Source organism: Lepus europaeus, chromosome 11, assembly GCF_033115175.1.
Source record: "Lepus europaeus isolate LE1 chromosome 11, mLepTim1.pri, whole genome shotgun sequence".
In the NCBI taxonomy this organism is placed as follows: Eukaryota; Metazoa; Chordata; class Mammalia; order Lagomorpha; family Leporidae; genus Lepus; species Lepus europaeus.
The window spans coordinates 30,308,166-30,334,525 of NC_084837.1; the positions used below are offsets into that span (position 1 = coordinate 30,308,166).

At 38.3% G+C, this 26,360-nt stretch overlaps 1 protein-coding gene and 1 non-coding gene across 7 annotated transcripts in view; both read right to left on the bottom strand.

The window, feature by feature from the left end:
- PRPF39 (pre-mRNA processing factor 39) overlaps positions 1-26,360 on the bottom strand; it is a 33,871-nt gene that overhangs the window by 2,542 nt on the left and 4,969 nt on the right. For 2 of the 6 annotated variants that reach the window (XM_062205200.1, XM_062205201.1), the window contains exons 2-11: positions 20,358-20,708; positions 19,781-19,906; positions 19,015-19,133; positions 12,340-12,507; positions 4,772-4,937; positions 4,237-4,344; positions 2,999-3,163; positions 2,559-2,685; positions 1,935-2,203; positions 912-1,096 (exon numbers count right to left, since the gene is read on the bottom strand). In XM_062205200.1, the coding sequence (XP_062061184.1) occupies positions 912-1,096; positions 1,935-2,203; positions 2,559-2,685; positions 2,999-3,163; positions 4,237-4,344; positions 4,772-4,937; positions 12,340-12,507; positions 19,015-19,133; positions 19,781-19,906; positions 20,358-20,681 (1,757 nt within the window). In that variant the 5' untranslated portion in view covers positions 20,682-20,708. Of the gene's footprint in view, positions 1-911; positions 1,097-1,934; positions 2,204-2,558; positions 2,686-2,998; positions 3,164-4,236; positions 4,345-4,771; positions 4,938-12,339; positions 12,508-19,014; positions 19,134-19,261; positions 19,907-20,357; positions 20,709-26,360 lie in introns of those variants that run through there. The other 4 variants (XM_062205204.1, XM_062205203.1, XM_062205206.1 and 1 more) reach the window with 4 other exon arrangements.
- LOC133770847 (small nucleolar RNA SNORD127) lies at positions 1,790-1,875 on the bottom strand. The gene has a single exon (XR_009867527.1). It is a non-coding gene; the product is annotated as a small nucleolar RNA SNORD127 (small nucleolar RNA).

The window sequence follows — 26,360 nt, forward strand, 5'->3', positions numbered from 1 at the left end:
TTAGGTAAAACATTTATCATGAGGCCAAGTACTCAATAAATATTAGCTGTTGTATTAACTCATTTAAAAAAAAAAAAAGATTATTTATTAGAAAGGAAGAATGACAGAGAGCAGACAACAGATCTTTCATCTACTGATTCACTTCCTAAACTGATCCATGCCAAAGCAAGGAACTCCATCTTGATCTCCCACTTTGGTGACAGGGGCCCAAATAATTGAGCCATCTTCTGCAGGTATATTAGCAGGAACCAATATCAGAAGCAGAGCAGCTGGCAGGAGCTTATACCACAACACTGGCCCTTTATTAACTCATTAGAATTTTCAATTCTAGTATATCAATGACAACTTACTTCAAAATTATCCTAAGTGGTATATTTATTGCTCAACTTAAGTCTTTATATATAGGATGATGATTTTACAACCACTGAAAACACACTCACGCACAAGTAATTCAGAGTTTATCCAACATGGTTTCAAAGGAAATCATGCTAAATTAGAATAATCAGGAGATGGTACAGACAATGGGATATTTCCTTACTGGAAGCCGATGAGACTGTAGCTTTAGCAACGCTCTGGCCGTTATTTACTTACTTCTGTTAAGCCGGTTTAAATCTTATACTGTTCTTCTTCTATATACCCTAAAATTTAACCCTTCTACCACACTCAACTGTCAGGTTTTGTACAGGACAATGAGGCCATTTAGACATGACCTGTGAAACCATATTCATCCTCTTTCTTGAATCCAGATAAACGGCATTCCTTTTCAGATTAATGCATCCATCTTTATTGACCCACATACTGACTGTTTCAGGGTACAGACCTTGTCCCATTACTAATTTGTAATAATCATCAAATTCCCTTTAAAAAATGATTGTTTGCCATTCAAATAGATAATATAACAAAGATCTTACTTATTAACATCGGAACCAAAATCTTCAAGGAATTCCACTTTTCTCTGAGAGAACGTAATTCTCATTTTAATAGGTAATGAACCATGTACAGCTTTGTCAAAACAACTGAGGATATTTTCTTCATTTTGTTTGAGATCACCACTATATTCCATTTCAAGTAAATTGAGGTATAATTTTGTGTTCTCCTGTAAAGAAAAAAGTAGGACAAATTACTACTTCTAAAAGATTCCATTTTAGAGGACAGATATTTAAGATGCCTTAATTTTTATGTGTCAAACTAAAAATTGAAAACTTTATTAAAATATAGCTTGTTAAATATCTTCAGCATACATATAAAGGGGCAAAAACTCTCATTAGCACCTTTAGTTCTTCCCAATTTAACAATGCAAACTGCTAAATGACAATATACTAAAATTTTACATTCTGTCTTGATATTTAACATTAGAATTAGAATTAACAATTAGAAAATAAAATATAATTGATCTCTACAGTTCTGATTACATCTTTACTACAACTATAAACATCTTAAACTGCAGCTGAAAGCAATCCTTTATAAAAACTCTCTCTTAAACAGACCTACATTAGCTAAAAACCTAAAATATAACAAACTTCCAATACACTGCCATTTATCAATTTAAAAGAAAATACTCTGCAACAGGAAAATTGTCTCATGGCTGCATTTGCTACACTGTAGGAACTATAATGTTTTTGTTCAGAAGTGTCCTTGCAGGCCCTCTGTTTTACCCAATAATCAAAACGTCTTTTTAGTTTCTAAGAGGAAAACAGAAGATGCCACAACATCTGCAACATTTTAAGTATGATAATCTTAATTTTCTTAAACTTCTAATTAAAAATAATCTGAAAAACAAACTTTTTAATGGCAACATCAGTTTAGAGGGACTGTTGTCCTCATTTAGTAATAAAACATATTACATACAGACCAAATTTTTCATCATAGTTGCCAAAGTGAAAAAAAACTGACCAGTTTTTTTTTAAATGAAAGTCAAAAAAATGAATACATACTTTGTCTCTTTCAATTGCTTCCAAAAGCACCTTTCTTGATTTTTGAAGGTTTTTTTGTATTTTGAAAAGATGTCGAGCTAGTTTGATAGCATAAAATGATGACTCATTATTTGATTTGGCATTTTTAATGGCGTCCTGAAGCAAATGTTCAGCTTCTTCCATATTTCCATGCCGCCGTTCTAAACTTACTCTTCGCAAACGAACCATTGCCAATCCTAGAACACATTCTTCAAATGTTCTCAAGATATTCCTGGCTTCATTAATATTGCCTGGAAATAGTAATTAAGTGTTTATTCTTTCATTTAAACTTCTGAAATAGTCTTTACACCAGACATGGCAAACAACTTGAGGGCTAAGTCTAGCCCTATGCCTTCTTAATAAAGAACTGCCATGCCCATTTGTTATGTATTACCTATGGCTGCTTTTGAGCTATAATGACAGAGTTGAATTGTTATGAAGGAGCATACATGGCCTTCAAAGCCTAAATTATTTACTATCTGCTTCTTCAGAGGAAAAGTTAGTAAAACTCTGCTTTATGCCATCCCTCAACATACAACTTCTGTAAATTTATCCTGAAATAACTTAAAATCCCCAAAATATATAACTACATTTCTTCATTCTTACCCTGTTGCTCCTCAAATGCTGCCCAAAGCATGTGCACCATGGGTTTCTTTGGAAGATGAATAGTACAAGCTCTGCTGAAGACATGCCTCACTCCTTCAATGCTATGGTTTTCCATGTACTTGGCATACTACATACAGAAAAAAGGAAGTATTGAATAATTTACAGTTGAACAAGCCATTAAATATGTGACAGAACGATAAAATTCTATTTTTAAACCCATTCAGCACCTTTATTGAACCACTAGACTAGTTTCTGTAAGGAAGGACGAAGAGAGGCAACGAGGTTGGCATATGCAGCAGTCAAATCTGGTTGCAAGCAGACCATCTCCTAATGCAACAGATATAGTTATATGAACAACATTCAACAGAAGTACAAAAAAGGTTAGTCACTAGATCAATGTTTATAATGTATTCAAGTTTAAGAGAATAGAATTTGCTTACCTTAATCCAAAACTCCTCATAGAGGGCACATGATATGACACATCTTTCAAAGAGAACCACAACTCGTTCATGAGTCCCATTTTCAATTTCAAATTCTAAGTATTCTTTCCAGTTTTTAAGTTGTGCCTTTTCCAACGGTTTCACATGAAAATAAGGTCTTTTAATCTGTAAAACAATTGTGATGTGGCATGAAAGTATCAATACTAATTCTAAAATATTCAAAAGTAAAAATACAAGTTATTTAAATTATAATTGATGATAATGAATGAAAGTGTTTTTAGTCCACTTATTTCATAATTAAAATCCTTTTAGTTAAAAAACTTAAATTCCTCAGGATTTACAAATAAAGTAGCATGCATTTTCCATTCAATCAATTTTTGACAGAAATATTCCTTATGTATATGAAATTTTATTCTTTGTTGTCAATTTAACAATTAGAACATAAAAACAGTGGTTGCCAGGGCCTAGGAGTGACCAGAAAGGACCTAAGGAGATCTTGTGGACTGACAATATTTCTGTATCTTGACTGTTGACTATTGTGGTAATTAGTGTATATATGTATATAAATATATATATATATTTTTTTTTTTTCCCAAAGCCCATTTTACAGCTAGCAACAACAACAAAAAAATCACATACTATGATTCTATCACATGAAAGGCCATTTGTAGGGAAATTTATGGAAAGAAAAAGTATATTAGTGGTACCTTGGGGCTAAAGGAGGGGAGTCAAAGGTGAGCTGGGGTAAGGGGCAGTGAACAGAGAGAGTGGTAGTTGTTGTTTTCTTTGAGATGATGAAGATGTGGTGATAGTTATTTATCTTTGAATATACTAAAACTTAAACACTTTGAATGGATGATTTGTGTGGCATGTGAATTTTATCTCAATAAAACTATCAGAAAGAAACAGAAAAAGGAATTAAAACTGTGAGAAAAAACTCACTTTATTAAACACCTAAAATTGGTACACTTTATTGTATGTAAAGTATAACCAAATAAGGTTGATTTTAAAAAAACTGAATAATGAAATTGTTCAGATTAAGCAGAAATATCTTCATAATCAAGAGTAAGTCTAAATTCAGTAAGATTATAAAATAGATAATGGGAACAATAAATGAACACTCACCTTATTACTTAAACATGTAAAAGTAAAGTGATAGATTACTATCCAAACTAGAAGAAAAATATATTATTTTTATGTTTTTATTTTGAAGACTATGATAAAACAAAAACACTTACACCTTCTTCAAATGTCCACCTTTTACTAACTTCATGTTCATTATAATTAAACATTTCTTGATGAATCTCAATGATTCGATGTCTCATGTTTTCTATTTCAGTAATTAGCTTGGAAAGAAAAAGAAAAATCTCAAAAGTTATATACTAGTATTTTTCGGTATCTCAGATACTATAGTCTTAGAATAGTGGTGAGATTTAATTATTAGCAATTATATTCAAAGTCCAACTAATATAACTAACATTTAAAATGCAACATCCTAAAAAACCAGTTTTTTACCTGTGCTTTTGTAATATGACTAGTAAATCACCACCTAGGCAAAATATCTCTCCTAAGCTATGTTATTTCTAGGTGTTTCAATAATACCTGAAATTTGAAAACATCAGCTAAAGAATACTCAACTGTCCCAAATATTAAACAAGTTACAAATCACTGGGTAAAATAGAGGTATAATTTATCACTGTACCACACATGCAGTGAGTGGATATAAGATATAGTTTCTCACATCTTGAAAGACTTTTGAGTAAGTCTCTTTACCTTTGCTGGATCAGTTATGTCTTCAATTCCAGATGGGAGATCATCACCAGGGGGACCATCATCACCACTATGCCCATTAACAGACGCTAATTCCCTTCTCAGCTGGATAAACTGTTCACCAGTTAAAAGATCTCTAGGCAAGTTATTCTGTACATGGTCTTTAAATCTAAAGAAAGATAATAAAAAATAGATGCTCTATATAAAAATCACAATTTTAGAATGCTTGTTATATTTCTATTACACTTTATTCCAAAGGAACTGATTTAAAGAAAGAAACCAAAATGTCATATCCTATTTCTTCTTTCTTTCTTTAGTGAAAGTTGATCACTTGATGAAACAGTCCACAAACATCTCCTCTTCCTAACTGTCTTTACAATACAATGGAGAAGGTGGGAACAGGCAAAATGCAAACTCCAGTTCTGTTATCAGTTACCTGAATTTAGGAAAATTTTCTTCTTTTTTAAATGTTTCCTCATTTGCAAAATGGAAAATTCTTGCAAAGTTCAATAAAACTAAGTATGCCAATCCATATTTAAAAAGTAAATGATCACGGCTGCCACATGCAAAGCCAGTATTCCATATGGGCTCTGGTTCATTCACATTCAGTTCCTTGTTAATGTGTCTGGAAAAGCAGTGGAACATGACCCAAGTGCTTGGGCCCCTGCACCCAAATGGGAGACCCAGGAGAAGCTCCTGGGCTCTTGGCTTTGGCCTGGTTCAGCCATGGCCATTCTAGCCATTTAGGGAGTGAACCAGCAGACAGAAGATATCTCTCTCCATGTCTGCTTCTCTTTCGATATCTCTCTCCATGTCTGCTTCTCTTTCTATAACTCTGCCATTCAAATAAATAAATAAATTATAAATGATCACTTGCAAATGATGAACAAATATTAACAGGTCCTTCCCAGCCTTAACACCTGTGTGCGTGCTCACTGATCCAATGAAATTGCCCTAAGGAAGGTCACAATTGATCACTTACATGCAAAATTAAATGGACACTTATTTTGAGTAGTCTATCCTAGTAACAGCTTTGGTTCATGGCTGTGAACCACACCATACTTTTAGAACTTTCCTCCTCTCTTGGCTCCTAGGTTACTACTTTCTTGGTCTTCCTCCAAGTCTCTGCTGCTTGATCTGCTCTGGGTTCCCCCCTTCCTACCTGCCCTAAATGATAATATACTGAAAAATTCCACTCTCCATATTGTTCTCCATTTTATATACTTTCTGACTAATCTTATTAGTGCACCTTGAAATAGTAATTCCCTGTATACTATGATGACTCAAAACTATTACCACAAGTATAGGCCTTTTACCTAAATTCCAGGTTACCATATTCAGTACCAACACTCTGCTTAAAGAAATATAATTTTGAGCTAATCTATAGAGATTTTTTGAAGAAAATGCCATTATTTTATTCACATATGCCAAGTTATATACATACAAATGTCAATTGAAAAACCAAATTGAGGGGCTGGTGCTGTGGCCTAGTAGGCTAAGCCTTCTGTTTCAATCCAGCTCTCTGACTATGGCCTGGGAAAGCAATGGAAGATAGCCCAAGTGCTTGGACCCCTGTACCAGTGTAGGAGACGTGGAAGAAGCTCTTGGCTTCAGATCAGCCAACTCTGGCTATTGTGGTCATTTGGGGAGTGAACCAGCAGATGGAAGATCTTTCTATCTCTCCCTCTGTCTGTGACTCTACTTCTCAAATAAAAACAAAAAGAAAATCAGGTTGAGAATTTAAACTAGCTACAATCTCAATTTTTATGTACTACAGGAATCTCACATACAACATGTCTTAAATGTGTGTCATCTTCATCTAAAAATTAACACCCTCAACATTTCTAATCTTGATTAAAGGTCCTGTCAACCACTACATTTCCTAATCTTCTCTACCTATCACCCACACTCCAATCAATACTATGTCCTATTGATTCTACTTTCCAAATACATCTTCACAACCTCCTCACTTTTCACCCCAATAAAAATAAACTGATCTTCCAGCCTCTAGTCTCACCTCCCAATCCCACCCCAATATTGCTATCAGAAATGTTACTAAAAAGCAAGCATAAAATTAGTAGGACAAGCATTTAAGTCCAGTGGTTAAGATGCCTGTACTCCACATTGGAGTACCAAGCTTTGATACACACCTCTGGCTCCTGACTTCAGCTTCAACTAATGCAGACCCTGGGAAACAGGGGTAATGGCTCAAATAACTGGGTTTCTACCACCTATGGGGAAGACCCACATTGAGGTCCTGGCTCCCAGCTTCAGCCCAGGCCAGCCCAGCCCCAGCCATTATGAGCATCTGAGGAGTCGATCAGCATATAGGAGGTTTCACTATCTCTTTCTCTATCTGCCTCTAATTTAAAAAAAGAATTTTAATTTTTTAAATGGCAAAGATGATCATCCCTCTCTTGGTATAATCACTTTATAAGGGCTTTTACCTTGCATTCAGACTAAAATTTAATGTACTTAAATAAATTTGGGGGCCAGTGCTGTGACATAGCAGGTTTATAAAGCTGCTGCCTGCAGAGCCGGCATCCCATCTGGGCGCTGGTTCAAGTCCCAGCTGCTCCACTTCCGATCCAGCTCTCTGCTATGGCCTGGGAAAGTAGTAGAAGATGGCCCAAGTCCTTGGGCCCCTGTACATGAGTGGGAAGACCTGGAGGAAGCTCCTGGCTTCGGATCAGCGCAGCTCAGGCCATGGTAGCCATCGGGGGAATAAACCAGCAGATGGAAGACCTCTCTCTTTGCCTCTCCTTCTCTCTCTGTGTAACTCTTTCAAATAAATAAATTTTTAAAAATAAATTTTTTTCCTATCCTGAACCAGACCTACCTCAAATCATCAACATAATTATCTGACATGGTTGCACATGTATCATCTGCTATAATCTTGTGCAATTTTCTCCCTCAAGTTTCTTTAATAAGCATATGTAAATACACTAGAAACTAACTTAAATTTTGCAGTCAGACAATACAGAAGCTAACTTAACCTACTTCAATAGCAGGAGGCAAAAAACAGAGTGCCTTATTTTAGAGAAAGAAAAAATGAAGTAACTCTCAAATTAGTAGTATGAAAATGAACAGGCTTGGGGCCAGCGCTGTAGCACAGGTTAAACTGCCACCTGTGGTGCTGACATCCTAATATGGGTCCCAACTGTTCCACTTCTGATCTAGCTCCCTACGAATGTGCCTGGAAAAGCAGTGCAAGATGGCCCAAGTACTTGTGACCCTGCACCCATATGGGGAGACCCCACCAAGAAGCTCCTGGCTTTGGATCAGCTCAGCTCCAGCTGTTGCAGCCATTCGGGGAGTGCAGCAGTGGATAAAAGATCTATGTCTCTCCCTCTGGCCCCCCACATTTTCTCTCTGTAACTACATTCCAATAAACAAATCTTTAAAAAAAAAAAGAAAATGAACAGATATAACACCAAGATGAGTATTAAAACTCAATTATAATCAGGATATAAATGAAAAGCTTCAAATAAAATTTAAAAATAACTAGAGTACATAATTTTTTTTTTTTTTTTGACAGGCAGAGTGGACAGTGAGAGAGAGAGAGAGAGACAGAGAGAAAGGTCTTCCTTTTGCCGTTGGTTCACCCTCCAATGGCCGCCGCGGCTGGCGCGCTACGGCCGGCGCGGCGCGCTACGGCCGGCGCACCGCGCTGATCCGATGGCAGGAGCCAGGTGCCTATCCTGGTCTCCCATGGGGTGCAGGGCCCAACTTGAACTTGGGCCATCCTCCACTGCACTCCCTGGCCACAGCAGAGAGCTGGCCTGGAAGAGGGGCAGCCGGGACAGAACCGGCACCCCGACCGGGACTAGAACCCGGTGTGCCGGCGCCGCAAGGCGGAGGATTAGCCTAGTGAGCCACGGCGCCGGCCTAGAGTACATAAATTTAAAATGACTTATGGTTGGTCACTGAGGCACTGTGACCTGCAAAGTTGGCATCCCATAATGGAGCACCAATTCAAGTCCAGGCTGCTCTGTTTCCAATCCAGCTCCCTGCTGATGTTACTGGGAAAGCAACAGAGGATGGCCCAGCTGCTTGGGCCCCTGTCACACATGTGGAGATGAGGATGGAGTGCCTGGCTTTTGGCTTCAGCCTGATCCAGACCTGGCTATTGCGCCACTTGGGGACTGAACCAGTGGATGGCAGGTATCTCTCTCTCTTTGATTCTTCCTTTGTCACTCTACCTTTCAAACAACTAAATAAATCTTTAAAAATAAAACAAAACACAGGGCCAGCATTATGGTGTAGTGGGTTGGACAGCTGCCCCTGATGTTAGTATCCCACATAAGAATTGGTTCAAGCCTGAGTCGCTCCATTTCTGATATGGCTCCCTGTTAATGTGCTTGGGAAGGCAGTGGAAGATGGCCTGAGTGTTTGGCTGCCATTCATGTAGGAGATCCAGATGGAGTTCCAGGCTCCTGATTTTGGCCTGGCCTGGCCTGGCCCTGGGTATTGAGGCCATTTTGGAAGTGAACCAACAGAGGGAAATTATCTCTCTCTCCAGCCCTCAACCTGTCACTCTGCCTTTCAAATAAGTAGGTAAGCCTTTTAAAAAAAATAAAATGGTTTAACTACTAAATTATAAAATATTCTTTAAAATGCTAATGTTGCACAATATTAACCAATAATTTTTCACTATTTTTTAGTCATCTAAAGCTAATGTTTATTTAATATAGACAGGTCACATAACTAATATATATTGTGTTCTATTCCTAGGTATAGTATAGACATACAAATTAAGGCTCAGAAACTGACAGACACACAGAGAATATAGAAGACATACATTCAAAGCAGTGTTGTCAGTGCCAATACATGTAACAATATGGGTACATTGGTGGCACAAATGACAGACTAGATGTCTCAATACTGCACTTTTGGAAACCACTAGCACTTAGAAATTACCAGAGGCTAGCTTGAGAATTCAGAACTGATGACAAAGTGCTCATGTTAAAGATTTATTTTTTTTTTAATTTTTTTTTCTTTAAGAAATTTTCTTTTTTTTTTTTTTTTTGACAGGCAGAGTGGATAGTGAGAGAGAGACAGAGATAAAGGTCTTCCTTTGCCGTTGGTTCACCCTCCAATGGCCACTGCGGCCGGGACATCGTGCTGATCCGAAGCCAGGAGCCAGGCGCTTCTCCTGGTCTCCCATGCGGGTGCAGGGCCCAAGCACTTGGGCCATCCTCCACTGCCTTCCCAGGCCATAGCAGAGAGCTGGCCTGGAAGAGGGGCAACCAGGACAGAATTCGGCGCCCCAACCGGGACTAGAACCCGGTGTGCCGGCGCCGCAGGCGGAGGATTAGCCTATTGAGCCACGGCGCCGGCCTCATGTTAAAGATTTAAATCAGACATTCCCTTGGAAAAAATGCTCAGTGCGAATTCAATATACAAATGTACACAATAGAAACGTTACCATATCACTTTTTCTTTTTAATATGTCTCTTCCTTCTATACTTCTGACCTACTTGAGAGTAAGACCTTCTTTGGGTCTTAATTCTTACAATTTAAATGACATATCAGTTGGTACCTATCAAGTGCTAAAATAAATGACTTTAAGCACAGAGCTTATGTTAGACAAAAAAAAACAAGTTTTCAAAGTAGTCGTGTATATTATTTTGCTTATATGAACTACAAGATTTATTTATACTGACTACTTGTAACTTTGCTATTAACTGATAAGGAAAGTATTTTTTAATATATTAAGTGAAAAACAGCAAATTATAGGCAGTATATGTAAGCACCATTCTCTTATTTTTTTTTTTTTTTATTTGAATGGCAGACATGGAAAGAAAAAGACACACATTCACCTTACATCTATAAGTTCACACCCCATATGCCCACAACAGCCAGAGCTAGGCCAGGCCAAAGCCCGGAGTCTAGAACTCAATCCAGCCCTCCTACCTAGGTTCCAAGTATTTGAGCCATCATCTGCTACCTTCCAGGATGCATATTAGCAGGAAGCTAGATTGGAAGTGGAGGAACCAGGACTCAAACCAGGTACTCCAATATGGGATGCAGGTATCCCAAGTATACTTTTAACCACTCTGCCAAATGCCTATTCCTCAACTGCCATAAAAACTCTAGAGGAGTTCCTATAAAAAAGTATTTGGAAAATATATCAAGATCTTTGGAGTGACAATGTTTAGTTCTAACTGGCTTCCAACCACTTACCAACTGTGGTCTTCTACAAATATGCTAATCTCTGTGCCTACACATTTAAAAAGTAATAGTAGCTACCTCATTGGGTTATTATGAAAATTGAGTTATTAACCAGTGTCTGGAATATGACAAATGTTATAAAGTGTTTTTGTAAACCAATTTTTCCCTCACAATCAGTAAAGTTCTGATAATGACAAAATTTTATCTATACTTTAAATCACGGAATAATTAGTCTTTGAAAAGGCACCTTTGGTCTGTATGTATTTTAAGTACCTTCATATTCACTAGTTCAATAAGGCATTTCTATAGGCCAAACCCTGTGTTAATAATATGTTTAAGTGTCACCTAGTACATTATATTCTAAAAAAACCTGTCTGCCTCCTCTATTTCATCAAAAGCAGACAGTATATTCACAACTAGAAGGTACCTGTTTCTGAGTTAGTTCCATTTCTTTTATCTCTAGCAAACAGTTACACACTACTTTACATATGATTCATAATTCTTTTTGTTGTAAAGAAAAATTCAGAAAGTCATGTACTTAAAATGCAGTTAAGTTTATACAATATTACTCCTAAAAATGACAAAAATGCAGATCATATGTCACTTAAGAAAACAAAAAACAGTCCTCATACTTTTTCACAAGGATTTTGTAGGAAACCCCATCAGTGGGATTCTTTACAAACAGAAGAAAACATCATGGAAATCACAGTACACAGAAGTAGTTGTTTTAACAGTTACCATTAGAAAGAAATACCACTAAAGAAAATCACAGCAGAAAATTAAAATAGAATGATACTTTGTGTGAATATACACAGGACATAGTATATAAATCTATCACTGCTCTGACAAGACAGGATTCTGATGTTTCCTCATCCCTAAAATAGATAAGGAGAATCTTCTATGTAACAAACAGTAAAGTTCAGGGCAGGCATTTGACCTAGTAGTTAGACACCCACATCCTGCATGGGAATGACTAGGTTTGATTCCCAGCTTCAGCCACTGACTCCAGTTTCCTGCTAATGTAAAGAAGTAGCAGTGATGGCTCAAGTAGTAAGATTCCCAATACCTTTTGGAAGACATGCACTAAGTTCTCAGCTCCCAGCTTCAGTCCCAACCAAGTGCCACTGTGGGGACTGAACCAGAGGATGGGAGCTTTCTCTCTGCTTTCTTCTCTCAAATGAATAAACAAAAATAAAAACAGTAAAATTTTCAATATTCTATAAAGTATATGGAAAATCATAAAAATTTTAAAATGTATAAATTGTGATTAACAAGAAAATGTATCCCTGTTTCACTCTAGTAAAAATCTTATATACTATTTCAAAAGCATTATATGTAATATTAGGAATTAATTACCTAAGTAATAAATATTTGAAAAATCAGATTTTTCCACCTACCTCTGAAAATGATGACTATACAGCTGTGTTGGAATACCAAGAATACGATCGTAGATAGCTGTAACTTCTCTCAGGTTTCCCTGCTCATTTTCCCAGTTTATATACATTTCCCACAGTCTGTCAGATCGGAAATCTGTTCCTGCAGCTAGAACGGCATGCTCAAAAGTTCTGAAAAATTAAATTACTTTTAAGTTACATTTCCAAAACAAGTATCACTTTTAAAGTATTATTTTCAAATTTAGAAGATAATACTAAATTCAGAAATTTATATTTTTAACTCCTTCCTGTTCAAGCAGAGGAAAGCAGAGGAAATAATGCAAAGCCCAAAATAGCTGCTTTAAAAAGAGAAAAGTTAGATAAATGTAACATTAAAAAGTAAAATGTACATACTGCAAACAGATTAGAGTGACACAGTTGATACTTAACAGATACTTGTACAGATTCATTTAGTGCAGAAGACAAAAATGTTTATAACAAGTAAGAATTTATTGAGAGGCAAATTTTAATTTAAGGAGCACTTTCCATCAAAATTAATTCTCCATGAAATGCAGGAAGTGTATATACCTTAAATAAAAGGTTTCTGGGGGAAAATAAAAATAAAATAGTCATGCCTTGCCTTTAAAAAAATTAATTTTCCAACAAGGGAACAAGCTGCCATGTAAGAAAATAAGAAGTACACATATATATGTTTTGAACTTCTTAAAAGCCCGCCACAATCTTTATTTAAAACTGATCACAAAAATAAGTATTTTAAAATACTTGACAGATTTCTTGAGATTTCTGTAAACAAAATGTAATCATTATATTCAATATCGCAATGGTATAAAAATTTTGGTTACATATTTTTAAAATATATTATCTTAAAATTATGAGGGATTTTGGCCGGCGCCGTGGCTCAACAGGCTAATCCTCCGCCCTGCGGCGCCGGCACACCGGGTTCTAGTCCCGGTCGGGGCACCGATCCTGTCCCAGTTGCCCCTCTTCCAGGCCAGCTCTCTGCTGTGGCCCGGGAGTACAGTGGAGGATGGCCCAAGTGCTTGGGCCCTGCACCCCATGGGAGACCAGGAGAAGCACCTGGCTCCTGCCATCGGAACAGCGCGGTGCGCCGGCTGCAGCGCGCTACCACGGCGGCCATTGGAGGGTGAACCAACGGCAAAAGGAAGACCTTTCTCTCTGTCTCTCTCTCACTGTCCACTCTGCCTGTCAAAAATAAAAAAAAAAAAAAAAAGCATACATTAATAATATTCTACATACCTGTGCTAAAACGTTTCATATAAAATGACTGAATTATAGTAAAGTCACAAAACTCATTAAAAAAAAAATTATGAGGGATTTTATAAAATTATATTCCTAAAATTATCCTACAATTTTAAAACAATCTTGATCAAAGCTCTAGTGAACTTGGGATGGAAAAGGAAAATAAAACTAACTAATATTCATCTACTATACAAAAATGAAAACTGTTTTTATAGAAGGACAATGTAATGGGCTTTTTCCTAAAAGTTATTGAAAACCCATAATACTGGGGCTGGCACTGTGGTGTAAGGGGTTAAACCCCTGCCTGTGATGCCAGCATACCATATGCCCACTGGTTCAAGACCCAGCTGCTCCACTTCTGATCCAGCTTCCTGATAATATGCCTGGGAAAGCAGCTGAAGATGGTGCAAATGCTTGGGCCCCTGCACTCACATGGGAGATCTGGAAGAAGCTCCTGATTCATCTGTTGCAGACATTTGGGGAGTGGACCAATAGATGGAAGACCTCTCTCTCTGTCTCTACCTCTCTAACTCTTGCAAATAAATAAAAATAAACAAAGAAAAAGAACCACTGTCTTAGTAAAACAAAAACAACCTGGAAATGATCACAAATCAAACCTTAAAACATTAAAAAAAAAAAAAATCAGTGCATGTGTAAGAATGTGGTAAATGGAGGCTGGCACTGTGGTGTTGTGGGTTAAACCTCTGCCTGTGGCACTGGCACCCCATATGGGCACAGGTTCATGTGCCGACTGGTCCTCGTCTGATCCAGCTTTCTGCTATGGCCTGGGAAAGCAGAAGATGGTCCAAGTGTTTGGAGCCCTGCACCGCCTGGAAAACTTGGGAGAAGCTCCTGGCTCCTGGTTTCAGAATGGCAAAGCTCTGGCCATTGTGGCCATTCAGGGAATGAACCAGCAGATGGAAGACCTTTCTCTCTGTCTCTTTCCCTCTGCCTGTAACTCTACCTCTCAAATAAACAAACAAATAAATAAATAACTCATAAAAACAAAAAAAGCATCTAGTAAATGATAAGGTATTTTTAGGTCAATGCATAATGCTTAGACTACTCAGTATTGGGGAAAAAAATTCAAAAGCAAATTCACAACAAATACAAACTAAATGCCAGACTGAATAAATGACAAATAAAATTGTAAAGCAATTAGAAAATTCAGTTTTTATATTCTTGGTAAGATAGGCACAAAATACAGAAATCAATGTAAGATTAAAAACTGAACCACATTAAGAAAAAAATATTCAGTGATAAAAGACACTAAACAAGGGGCCAGACCTGTGGCACAGCAGATAAAACCGCCACCTGCAGTGCCAGCATCCCATAGGGGAGCCGGTTCAAGTCCCGGCTGCTCCACTTACAATTCAACTCTCTGCTATGGCCTGGGAAAGCAGCTGAAGATGGCCCAAGTACTTGGGCCCCTGAACCCACATAGGAGACCTAGAAGAAACTCCTGGCTCCTGGCTCCAGATCAGGGCAACTCCAGCCACTGTGGCCATTTGAAGAGTGAACCAGTGGATGGAAGACCGCTCACTCGCTTGCTTGCTCTCTCTCTCTCTCTCTCTGCCTGTCCTTCTCTGTTTAACTCTTTCAAATAAATAAATCTTTAAAAATAAAAGACACTAAACAAAGTTAAAAGACATGACAACACTGAAGGAAACATGCTTTATGTAAAGAGAAAAAAAAGTGTATGTGTATGTTTGTAAGGTTCCAGGAGAATAAACCCAAAATGATTCAAGAAATTAATGTGCTAGGGTCAGTGCCGCTGCACAGTGGGGTAAGCTCCCCTTTGCAATGTATAGGCATCTCATATTGGATCACAGGTTTTTGAGCTGGGTGCTGTTTTCAATCCAGCTCCATGGTAATGTGCCTGGAAAAACAGCAGAGAATGGCCGAAGTGCTTGGGTCCCTGCCACTCACATGGGGCACCCAAATGGAGTTCCAGGCTCCTGGCTTTAGCCTGGCCCACCCCTGGCTTTTCTAACCATTTTGGGAGTGAACCAGCAGGTGGAACATCTTTCTCTGTCTCTCGACCCCTACTCTTCTTGTTATTCTGCCCTTCAAATAAACAAAACTTTAAAAAAAAAAAAAAAGCAAAGTACTTAATGAATTAATATGCCAAAGAAAAGTACAGGGAGGAGATGGAAGGACTGTACAGTGACGAAATACAGAATGTTTAGATGACCGTCTCTTTGATCGATGGTGAGAAATCTTCAACCTCCTTTTCTACCCAGTTATGGGATTTCAGAAGCTAGTTTACATTCCTCAGGTAGATCAGATAATGCTTCTCTGAAGAAACTGCTTGGCTCAGGAATAAAATATAATGATATCAACACTGGAAATCTCCCAACAAAAACCTCAGTGGCTTTCTGATCACCCTACTGTAAAACCTTGCTGGCTAGCTGGCAACACCCTATACAAAACACACACAGATTCCATATAGCTTGTTAATATCTAGTCTTAACAACAACAAAATCCAGAGATTAGACATTTCAGATGACAATAACAAAAACTTCAGAGAAAACAGTGTTGAGACAGGGGAAAACTTCAATTACCCTTAATATCTTCAAAGAAGTAATAAAAATATAGGCAGCCATGAAACAAGAATAGAAGGATATAAGAGGAACATTCAAAAAAACAAGAAAGAATTCAGGATATTAAAAACCTGATGGCAGATATTAAAAATCCAATACAAGAAACAAGGAAATACTCCAAAAACCTGGAAAAAGTCTAAGAGATGAATAATAAGGAGGCAGAACACAAGAAAATTCAATGATTAAACCATGAGGTCCAACACTAACTATCAGAACAACAGAGGGAAGCCAGCACCGTGGTATAACAAGTTAAGCTGCTACTTGCAATGCCAGCATCCCTTAAGTGCTAGTTCAAGTTCTAGCTGCCCTGATTCCAATCCAGCTCCCAGCCAATGTGCCTACGAAAGCAGCAAAGATGGCCTAAGAATTTGGACCCCTGTCAGCCATGTGGGAGGCCAGGATGCAGTTCCTAACTCCTGGCTGCAGGCAGGCCCAGCTCAAGCTGTTGTGGCCATCTGGGGAGTTGAACCTGCATATGGATGACCTTTTTTTTTTTTTTTTTTTAAGATTTTATTTATTTGAAAGTGTTACAGAAAGAGGTAGAGACAAAGAGAAATTTTCCATCCACTTGTTCACTTCTCAAATGGTCTCAACAGCCAGAGCAGGGCCAATCCGGAGCCAGGAGCTTCTTTCTGGTCTTCCACATGGGTGTAGGGACCCAAGAACTTGAGCCATCCTCTGCTGCTTTTCCAAGTGTGTTAATTTTTAGGGAGCTGGATTGGAAGTGGAACAGCCAGGACTCGAACCAGTACCCACATAGAATGCCAGCACTGCAGGCTGGAGCTTTAATGCCCCTGTGCCATGGCGCCAGCTGCTCTCTTTTCTGTTTCTCCCTGTCACCTTACCTTTCCAAAAAAAAAAAAAAAAAGATGAAAGAAATCTTCAAAAAACAGGGGATGGGGTACCACAGTTCGGTATGGTAGTTAAGTGCTACATGAGATACTTGCATCGCAAATCAGAGTGCCTGGTATGATCCGGCTCTGCTCCAGATTCCAGCTTCCTGCTAATGTGCACAGCTGGGATATGTAGCAGATGATGATATCATTGGTAGGATCCCTGCAACCAGAACCCGGTACCTGGACACAATACCAGCTCCTGGCTTTGATCTGACCCAGCTATTGTAGGCAACAGATGGGTGACCTAGAGGATGGGCGATCTCTCTCTGCCTTTCAAAAATGAAAAAAGAGAAAACCAAGGGAGGCTAATTACCAAAGTAAGGACATACATGATATTTCTAAAAATAGAAGGACATGAGCATGCAAAATTGAAAAGATCCAATAAGTAACCCTAATGTGTAAGAAAAAGAAAACTCACATCAATGAATATTATAAAACTGCATTTACACTAAAGATAAAAAAAAATCTTAAGGGGAGGGAGAGAAGTGAAAAGGCTAATTAATAGGAAGTAAGATATAGTTAGATAGGAGTGAGATGTTTTCGTGTTATAGTGAAAAGTAGGGTTGCTTTACCTGCTGTGCCACAGTGCTGGCCCCTCTGTATTCTCTTTCTGTGTTTTTCCTCCATGGATGCTTAAGATTTTTAAAAATATTTTATTTTTAACTGCCTCTCCTTGTTAACTCTGCCTTTCAAATAAATAAAATGAGTCAAAAAAGAAAGAGAGAGAGAGAGAGAGAGAGAGAGAATCCAAAAAAATGGTATCAGACTTTTCAGCAGTGATACCAGAAGTTATAACAGAAAGGAGAATATCATCATAGCTCTATAAAGTATTTTCAACCCCAAATTCTATACCATACAGGAACTTAAAATTATTTCTTCATCCCCAACATCCTTTATCAACATCAACAAGCTATATAATTCACTCTGCTAAAAGCAGTCATGTATCAAGAAAAAATGAGAATTAATAATCTGTAATAAACAGGGCAAGAAATCCAGGAGTGAAGTAAAGACATTGCCTAAAAACAAAACGAAGAAGATATCCAAAGAAAACTGTAGTAAGGCAGAACCTGTAGGCAACAACCAGTTTCAATTACAAAAGAGAGGGTCTTGGCAGGAAAGCTCCAAGAGAGGGCAAAAAATGGAACTTACAAATTATCTGACAGGTCTGATTATATGGAAATCTGTATTTGAAGTCTTTCACAGGAGCACTGTAGTGCAGTGGTTTAAAATATTTTTTCAATGGCTTAAAAAATACATGGTGGTCCAGTGCTATAGCATAGCAGGTAAAGCCACACTGCCTGCGATGCTGGCATTCCATATGGCCACTAGTTCATGTCCCAGTTGCTCCACTTCTGATCCAGCTCCCTGCTAATAGTCTGGGAAAAGCAGAAGATGACCCAAGCACTTGGCCCCCTACCACTCACATAGGAGACCTAGATGAACCTTCTGACTCCTGGCTTCAACATGGTTCAACCCTGGCCGTTGTGGCCAGTTGGAGAGTAAACCAGCAATGTACGATTCTCTCTGGCTCCCTCTCTATATATAACTCTTTCCAAAAAAAAAAAAAAAAAAAATATATATATATATATATATATGGTAGGGAGAGATTCCAAAACATAAAATTTACAAAAAAGAAAAAAAAGCCAAAGAATAAATAAAACACACATATAAATATGAACATCTAAGAACACCAATAGACCAAGCCATTAACTGAGGGCAATGGAATGAAAACATAGGAAAGAAAAGGAGTATAGAACGGAGATGTGCTTTATTACCTGCTTTTTAAACAACCAAGTATAACAGTGGGAGAGAAACACATAAAAGTTGAATTTCCAGGTTAGCATTCATGAGTTCTGTTAACATCAGAATACCTATTCATAAATATTTTCAAATACAGGGAGTATCAATGTTTCACATACCCTCTGATTGTACTGTTGGTCTCAGGATCACCAGGGTCCAATGTTTCTTTTAAGAAGTTTATATAATGTATCCAAAGGTCAACACTAAGAGGTATTGCCTGAAGCCCCCGCCGATAAACCTAAGAAGAAAACAACAAACTGTACTTCAAATATTTAATTATTTCTTAACAGAGAGGCAACACTGTGTTATCCGGTGAACCTTAGAAATACTAATTACTGGAATTTTGTTTAAATAATCTACCATTACCATTTGGGTGGAGGTTGGATAGAACATGGCAATGTTCTGATCCCCACGTGCAGAGTCTTGATCTTCAAAGCGCAGCAGTCCCTGCATTCTGACCGGGTTGTGTGGGCAGGCTTTGGGTTACAGACCATAGGGCACAGACCCATTAGAGCATCAATGACAGCGTCTGACCAAAAATGCAATAAAGACGTAGCAAATGTGACTAGCAAACCAACTATATTGTTTGGAAAATGAGAAATAAATGTAAGTGAGAGAAAAGCCCTGCCCTACTTGTTAAGCTGCAGTGTAATACAGAGGCTTGCACTGCAAAGCTTGACAAACTGTAGAGGTTTAACGCACCTGCCAACAAAGAGAGAAAATATTAGCTACAAATGCCACAAGAGTGACAAATGCAAATAAAATACCCTATAAAAATTGTTTGACCATAAATGGTAGATACTGCCAGCCAAAAAAAAAGTCTGTCTTGTTATTAATTGGCTTACAGTACCTAATGGAGATAACTTTATTCAGTGATGTACGCACCTCATCTGATTGTTTAATGTTGTCATGTCGCTTTTCAAGGTCTGCATACTTTTTCCAGTAACCATAGCAATACGGATAGTGTATGAAAAATTTGTCAAATGCTTTCCTGGCAGCCATCAAATGATTCTGACAAAAACAAAACAAAGTGTTTAAACATTTTATAAATGATTGTCAAAAAATATTTATCATTCCTTTAAATATATTGTCAACAAAGTTAAGTAAATGGCAGGCCAAAAAGGACACATGCAACAGTCCTTTCTATTACAAATGCAACTGAAATAAAAGGAAGTAATTTTGTCAAATAGCAAGGCAATATTTTACTTCAGTAATTTTACACACCTACATCAATTATTAAAAAAATTAGGCTTCCACTATGCAAATACAACACTGATTCAATGATTCACACACAAATATTACAAGTTATTTTCAAAGCTAAAAAGCTATTTCTATAATTTTATTTAATATAACCTAAAAATTATTTTTTAAAAAAGCCAATTTTAATTATAAAGCACTAAGGCCTAAGCTGGTATTACTTGATTAATCTGTCAACTTTTATGCAATTTAAATAACTACTAACCTCCTGTTCTACATACTGAAGCAAATATACCCAGCCTGTAAAATCCTGTGGATTATTTTCTACAGTTTTCCAAAATTTTTCATATTCTGGAGGGAAATTTGCTTCTGTTTCTGCCACTGTCACTGGAAGGTCCACAGCATTTGTCATTTCACTTTCTTCTGCAGATGCGTTCACACTGGGAGAGCCATCAGGTGACTGTTCCATTTCCGTAACATTCATAATCTCAGTGCTGAAATCAGGAGGGTGTTCTGCCACTACCTCTGAACTGTTGTTAGTGCTGCCATTGCTAGAATTTCTGTACTCATCTATGTGGGAATTTTGCATGGCTATTTATTGTTTTCAGTTAATAACCTGTAGAAACACACAAGAGAAACACCTTACACGTTACTAAAATTATCTGGCAACAGCAACAACTTTAGAAAGTTCTATTTAGTTATCAAAGAAATTTATCAGTTTGATTCTTGATCACTCCCTGAAAGTTGTAATCAGATGGTTTATTAGTTTCTATATTATAAATATAGTCATGTAACAAATTCGTTACAAAATTGCCATTTTGATGTTGGGTGTCTGAATGAAAATGAAATAAATATGGATTTAATTCTTTCATTTTTAGAAGGCTGCTCTCCAATGAAGTAACCATTTTTAAAATTCAATGTTCCCTGGCTAGTAAAGATTTTAAAATTCAGAGCTTGACTATCAATCACAGGAAAATAGTAGTATCTTTAACATCTGTTCTGAAGGCTAAAAGTAAAACTAATAAATTCTGATCAAGGATATAAAAATTTCAGAAGGATTTAATCATTTAGCTTAGAACAAAGTTTTTTAAAACGGGAAAGTTTCATCCCTGAAATACAAGAGTATTGCAAAAAGTCTGTGGTAGGGCTGACACTGTGGTGTAGCAGGTAAAGCCGCCGCCTGCAGTGCAAGCGTCCCATATGGGCACCAGTCCTGGCTGCTCCACTACCAATCCAGCTCTCGATGCTATGGCCTGGGAAAGCAGTAGAAGATGGCCCAAATCCTTGGGCCCCTGCACCCACATGGGAGACCTGGGAGAAGCTCCTGGCTCCTGGTTTCAGAGCGGCTATTTGGAGAGTAAAGCAGCGGATGAAGAACTCTCTCTCTGCCTCTCCTTCTAAGTGTAACTCCGACTTTCAAAATAAATCTTTAAAAATAAAATATAACAATGTTTGTGGGAAATGCAATTAAAAGATAATTTTGGTACAAAAAATTGTTTAGATCCTTGCATATCTGAGACCTTCAAAGTATTCATGGAAATTATATGAATTTGTGTGAATTATGAATTAAGAAAAAAGCTATGCATGGACTTAAAATTTTTTTCCACAAAATAAGTTTTTATCCTTTTCTTTAAATTTATGTTATTTATTTGAAAGGCAGACAGACACAAACACACACACACAAATACACACATACACTTGGGATTCCCACATCCCATAGAGTACCTGGGTTTGAGTCCCATCTCCACTCCTTATTCCAGCTTATACACACCCTGAGAGGCAGCAAGGTGACAACTCAAGTAGCACGGTCCCTATTACTCAACTGAGACCTGGACTGAGTTGCTGGCTCTCAGCTTTGGTCTGACCCAGCCCTGGTTGTTGAAGGCATCTGAATAGTAAACCAGCAGATGGGAGATCTCTGTGTGTGTGTGTGTGTGTGTGTGTCTGTGTCTGTGTCTGTCTCTCTCTCTCTCTCTCCCTGTCTTCCAGATAAATAAAATAATTTTTTTTTTTGGCCGGCGCCGTGGCTTAACAGGCTAATCTTCCGCCTTGCGGCACCGGCACACCAGGTTCTAGTCCCGGTTGGGGCGCCGGATTCTATCCCGGTTTTCCCTCTTCCAGGCCAGCTCTCTGCTATGGCCCGGGAAGGCAGTGGAGGATGGCCCAAGTCCTTGGGCCCTGCACCCGCATGGGAGACCAGGAGAAGCACCTGGCTCCTGGCTTCGGATCAGCGAGATACGCCGGCCGCAGCGGCCATTGGAGGGTGAACCAATGGCAAAAAGGAAGACCTTTCTCTCTGGCTCTCTCTCACTATCCACTCTTCCTGTCCAAAAAAAAAAATCATTTTTTAAGGATCTGTAAATGAATTTTCAATATGCATACCAGGCACTGGTTTGTTCATTTTTATTTCATAGCTCAGTGTTGTTTTTTTTTAATTGTTGGTTGATACATCCTGAGTCATTTGCTGCCTACCTCATTCTAACTGCATATTAAAGTGGCACTCAAATGTTTCTTCTGAAATCAGCAAATTTACCACACCCCTGCATCTTCACAGATTGTCAACTACTCACACCCTGCAATTACACTGTTGTAAAAAGGATTAAGAACATCAGCCTTAACCTTAGAGAGATCATTTTGATATTATTTCACATATCAGAGCAAAAAAAAAATACACTAAAGTTATTTTCTAATAAAATACTCCAACATAATATTTACTATGTGTCCATTACTAATACCAGTTTATTCTTAGAAGAACCAATAACTCCCAACTGCCAACATAAAGCAACAAAAGCTACAGAATAAAAGAAAAATTTTCTTCTAAGCCAGCATAAAAGATACAGTATGGTAAATATTATAAGGGGAAGGAAGGTGAGTCCTACTTCTTTCCTTTAATAGCTGTGTGATTATACTTCAGTTACTTTTCTCACTTCTAAATATACTAATACATTGCCTGTTTCGTAGGACAGTTAATAGTATCACAAGAGTTTAAAACATGAAGAGTCTTAATAACTAAAGAAGATAAACATACTTTTACAACAGAAATTTTGAATTTTGAATTGACCCTCTACTTAAACTTTTCCCCCCACTTTTTTCCATTCCTCTGACTCATTCTACTTTGAGACACTCTCCTATCTCTTTCACTGCTACTTAAGATACATGCACCAAGTTTTTAAATTACTATTTTCTTTTTTTTAAGGATTTATTTATTCAAGAGGCAGAGTAACAGGTGGGGGGGGGGGGGGGACAGAAAGAAAGGTCTTCCATCAGCCGATTCACTCCCCGAATGACTGCAATGGCCAGAGCTGGGCTTAACTGAAGCCAAGAGCAAGGAGCTTCTTCCGGGTCTCCCAAGTGGGTGCAGGGGCCCAAGCACTTGGGCCATCTTTCACTGCTTTCCCAGGTTATAAGCAGAGAGCTAGATCAGAAGAGCAGAAGCCAGGACATGGAGCCCATATGGGATGCTGACACTATAAGAAGAGGCTTGGCTTACTATACCACAGCACTGGCCTCTAAATTCCATTTTCTTATGATCAGAATAATCCTTTTCAAGTCTCCTGTTCCTGTTTCACTGATGTAATATCTCTTATTATTTCTCTATATTTCATATTAAATTTTCTTCTGTTCTCAGCAATATTTGTTTCTTCTGAATGTCTTTTGACTATTTTGGTCTCTCAAATATGGTGATCTTCAAACTCACTTACATTACAAAGCTGGACCGGGAGTTAGACAGGGTTTATCAACTGGTAAATGACAGAATGACATTCTGTTGAACAATCAGTGCTGTACATCTTTTCCTTTGGGTTATGGTTCCCCAAAGAAAAATCTTTCAACTTCCAAAAATATTGGCAAAGACGACCAATGAGACTGGTGATTTTATTGTTCAACATGAAAACTTTTATTCAATTTCCCATTTTTATTAAGACCCTTCACCTTTGCCCCACCTCTCACTTATACCAAAATTTCTCCAGTTCCATCCTTTACTAATAATAAACACCCGTTTTTTTCCCACTAGCTGTATGACCCAGAGAAGGAAAATCTAGGGTGTAAACTACTTCACACCTTCAACAAATCCTATTTTTTATTCTACTCAGCAGTCTCATCAGAGAACATAGTTCACTAATTTCTTTTAATGTCCTAGTTGCCTCAACCAATGGCCACTCTTTACTGTACAAGTCTCTTAATCCCCTACCCTCACTTATCATCTTCCCTTTCTTTAGTCTCAAAAAGTATTCACTTTGTATCTCGATTTGGCATTTATATGATAGCTGAAATATATAAACATTATTTATATATTCCCATAATTTATGAGACCATAAGCAATGAAGTATTACTTCTTCATTCTTCCCAATACCCAATCTCTCACTATAAAGACATTGGAGACATTTGTAGGAGCCAGCACTGTGGCATAGCAGGTAAAGCCGCCGTCTAGAGTGCTGGCATCCCATATGGGCACCCATTCAAGTCCCGGCTGTTCCACTTCCAATCCAGCTTTCTGCTACGGCCTGGGAAAGCAGTAGACGATGGCCTAAGTCTTTGGGCCCCTGTACACACAGGGGAGACCCAGAAGAAGCTGCTGGCTCCTGGCTTCAGATTGGTCCAGCTCGGATTGGCCCTTGGTCACAACAGATTAGTATCTCTGCTTCTGCCAAGGCCAAACCCAGAACTCATGACTTGGATCATTTCTAGCACCCCCTTTTTCAGATTTTTTTTCCAAATTATTTCTACAGTGCCTGCCCCCTGATCTTTTAATATTAAGAGTACATGGTGGGGGGTGGGGGGGAGGAAGCAGCACTATGGCACAGCAGGTTAAAGCCCTGGCCTGAAGTGCCAGCATCCCATATGGGTGCCAATTCTAGTCCCGGCTGCTCCTCTTCTGATCCAGCTCTCTGCTACGGCCTGGGAAAGCAGAAGATGGCCCATGTCCCTGGGCCTCTGCACCCACGTGGGAGAACCGAAAGAAGCTCCTGGCTTCGGACTGGCACAGCTCGGCCGTTGCGGCCACCTGGGGAGTGAACCAGTGGATGGAAGACCTCTCTGTCTCTACCTCTCTCTGTAACTCTTTCAAATAAATAAAAATAAATCTTAAAAAAAAAAAAAAAAAAAGAGTACACCGGGGCTTAGTCCTTAGTCTTCTTCCTTTCTCCACCTCCATTAACTCCTAAACTAACATGGTTTTAAATACCAATGATACGCTGACTCCCAAATTTCTACTGCTGGTCCAGACCCCTTTTCCAAACTCGAATCATATATCCAACTGCTTGCTTGACATTATCTCCATGTATACAGCCATTTTAGATATTAAAATGGTTCCTGAGTAAGGAGGACATTTAACCTAGCAGTTAGGACATCTGCATCCCAACATCAAAGTGCCTGGACTTGATAACTAGCTTCAGCTCTGGTTCCTGCTAATGCAGACCCGGGAAAGCAAAGGCAATGGCTCCACAAACCCACATGGGTGATTCCTAGCTCTCAGCTTCAACAGGGCCCAGCTGCAGGTATTGTGGACATTGTGGGAGTGAGCCAGCATATGGTAGTGCCGATAAATTCTAATCTACTCTTGGCCTCTCCTATCTCCAATAATAAAAAATTCCCACCTTCTAGTTGCTCAGCCCAAAATCTGGAGTCATCCATAACTCTTTCTCTCACACTCAACCAATTTATCAGGGTTTCTCTCAAATATTCACAATTTAATTATCTTTCAAATATTTACAATCCTTATTTCCACATTTCTTAAAAACATCATTCAATCCATTCACCTCTCAGCTGGAATACTATTATAATCTTTGAGAACTTCTTATAGGCCTCCTGCTTTTTCTTTTTTTTTTTTACTTTTATTTAATGAATATAAATTTCGAAAGTACAGTTTATGGACAATGGCTTCCCCCCCATAACTTCCCTCCCACCCGCAACCCTCCCCTCTCCCGCTCCTTCTCCCCCTCACCTTCCATTCACATCAAGATTCATTTTCAATTATCTTTATATACAGAAGATCAATTTAGCATATATTAAGTAAAGCTTTCAACAGTTTGCATCCACACAGAAACATAAAGTGTAAAATACTGCTTGAGTACTAGTTATAGCATTAAATCACAATGTACAGCACATTTAGTACAGAGATCCTACATGAGGAGGAGTAAATGCACAGTGACTCCTATTGTTGACTTAACAAATTGGCACTCTTGTTTATGGAGTCAGTAATCACCCTAGGCTCTTATCATGAGTTACCAAGGCTATGGAGGCGGCCTCCTGCTTTTTCATGTTCCCTCCA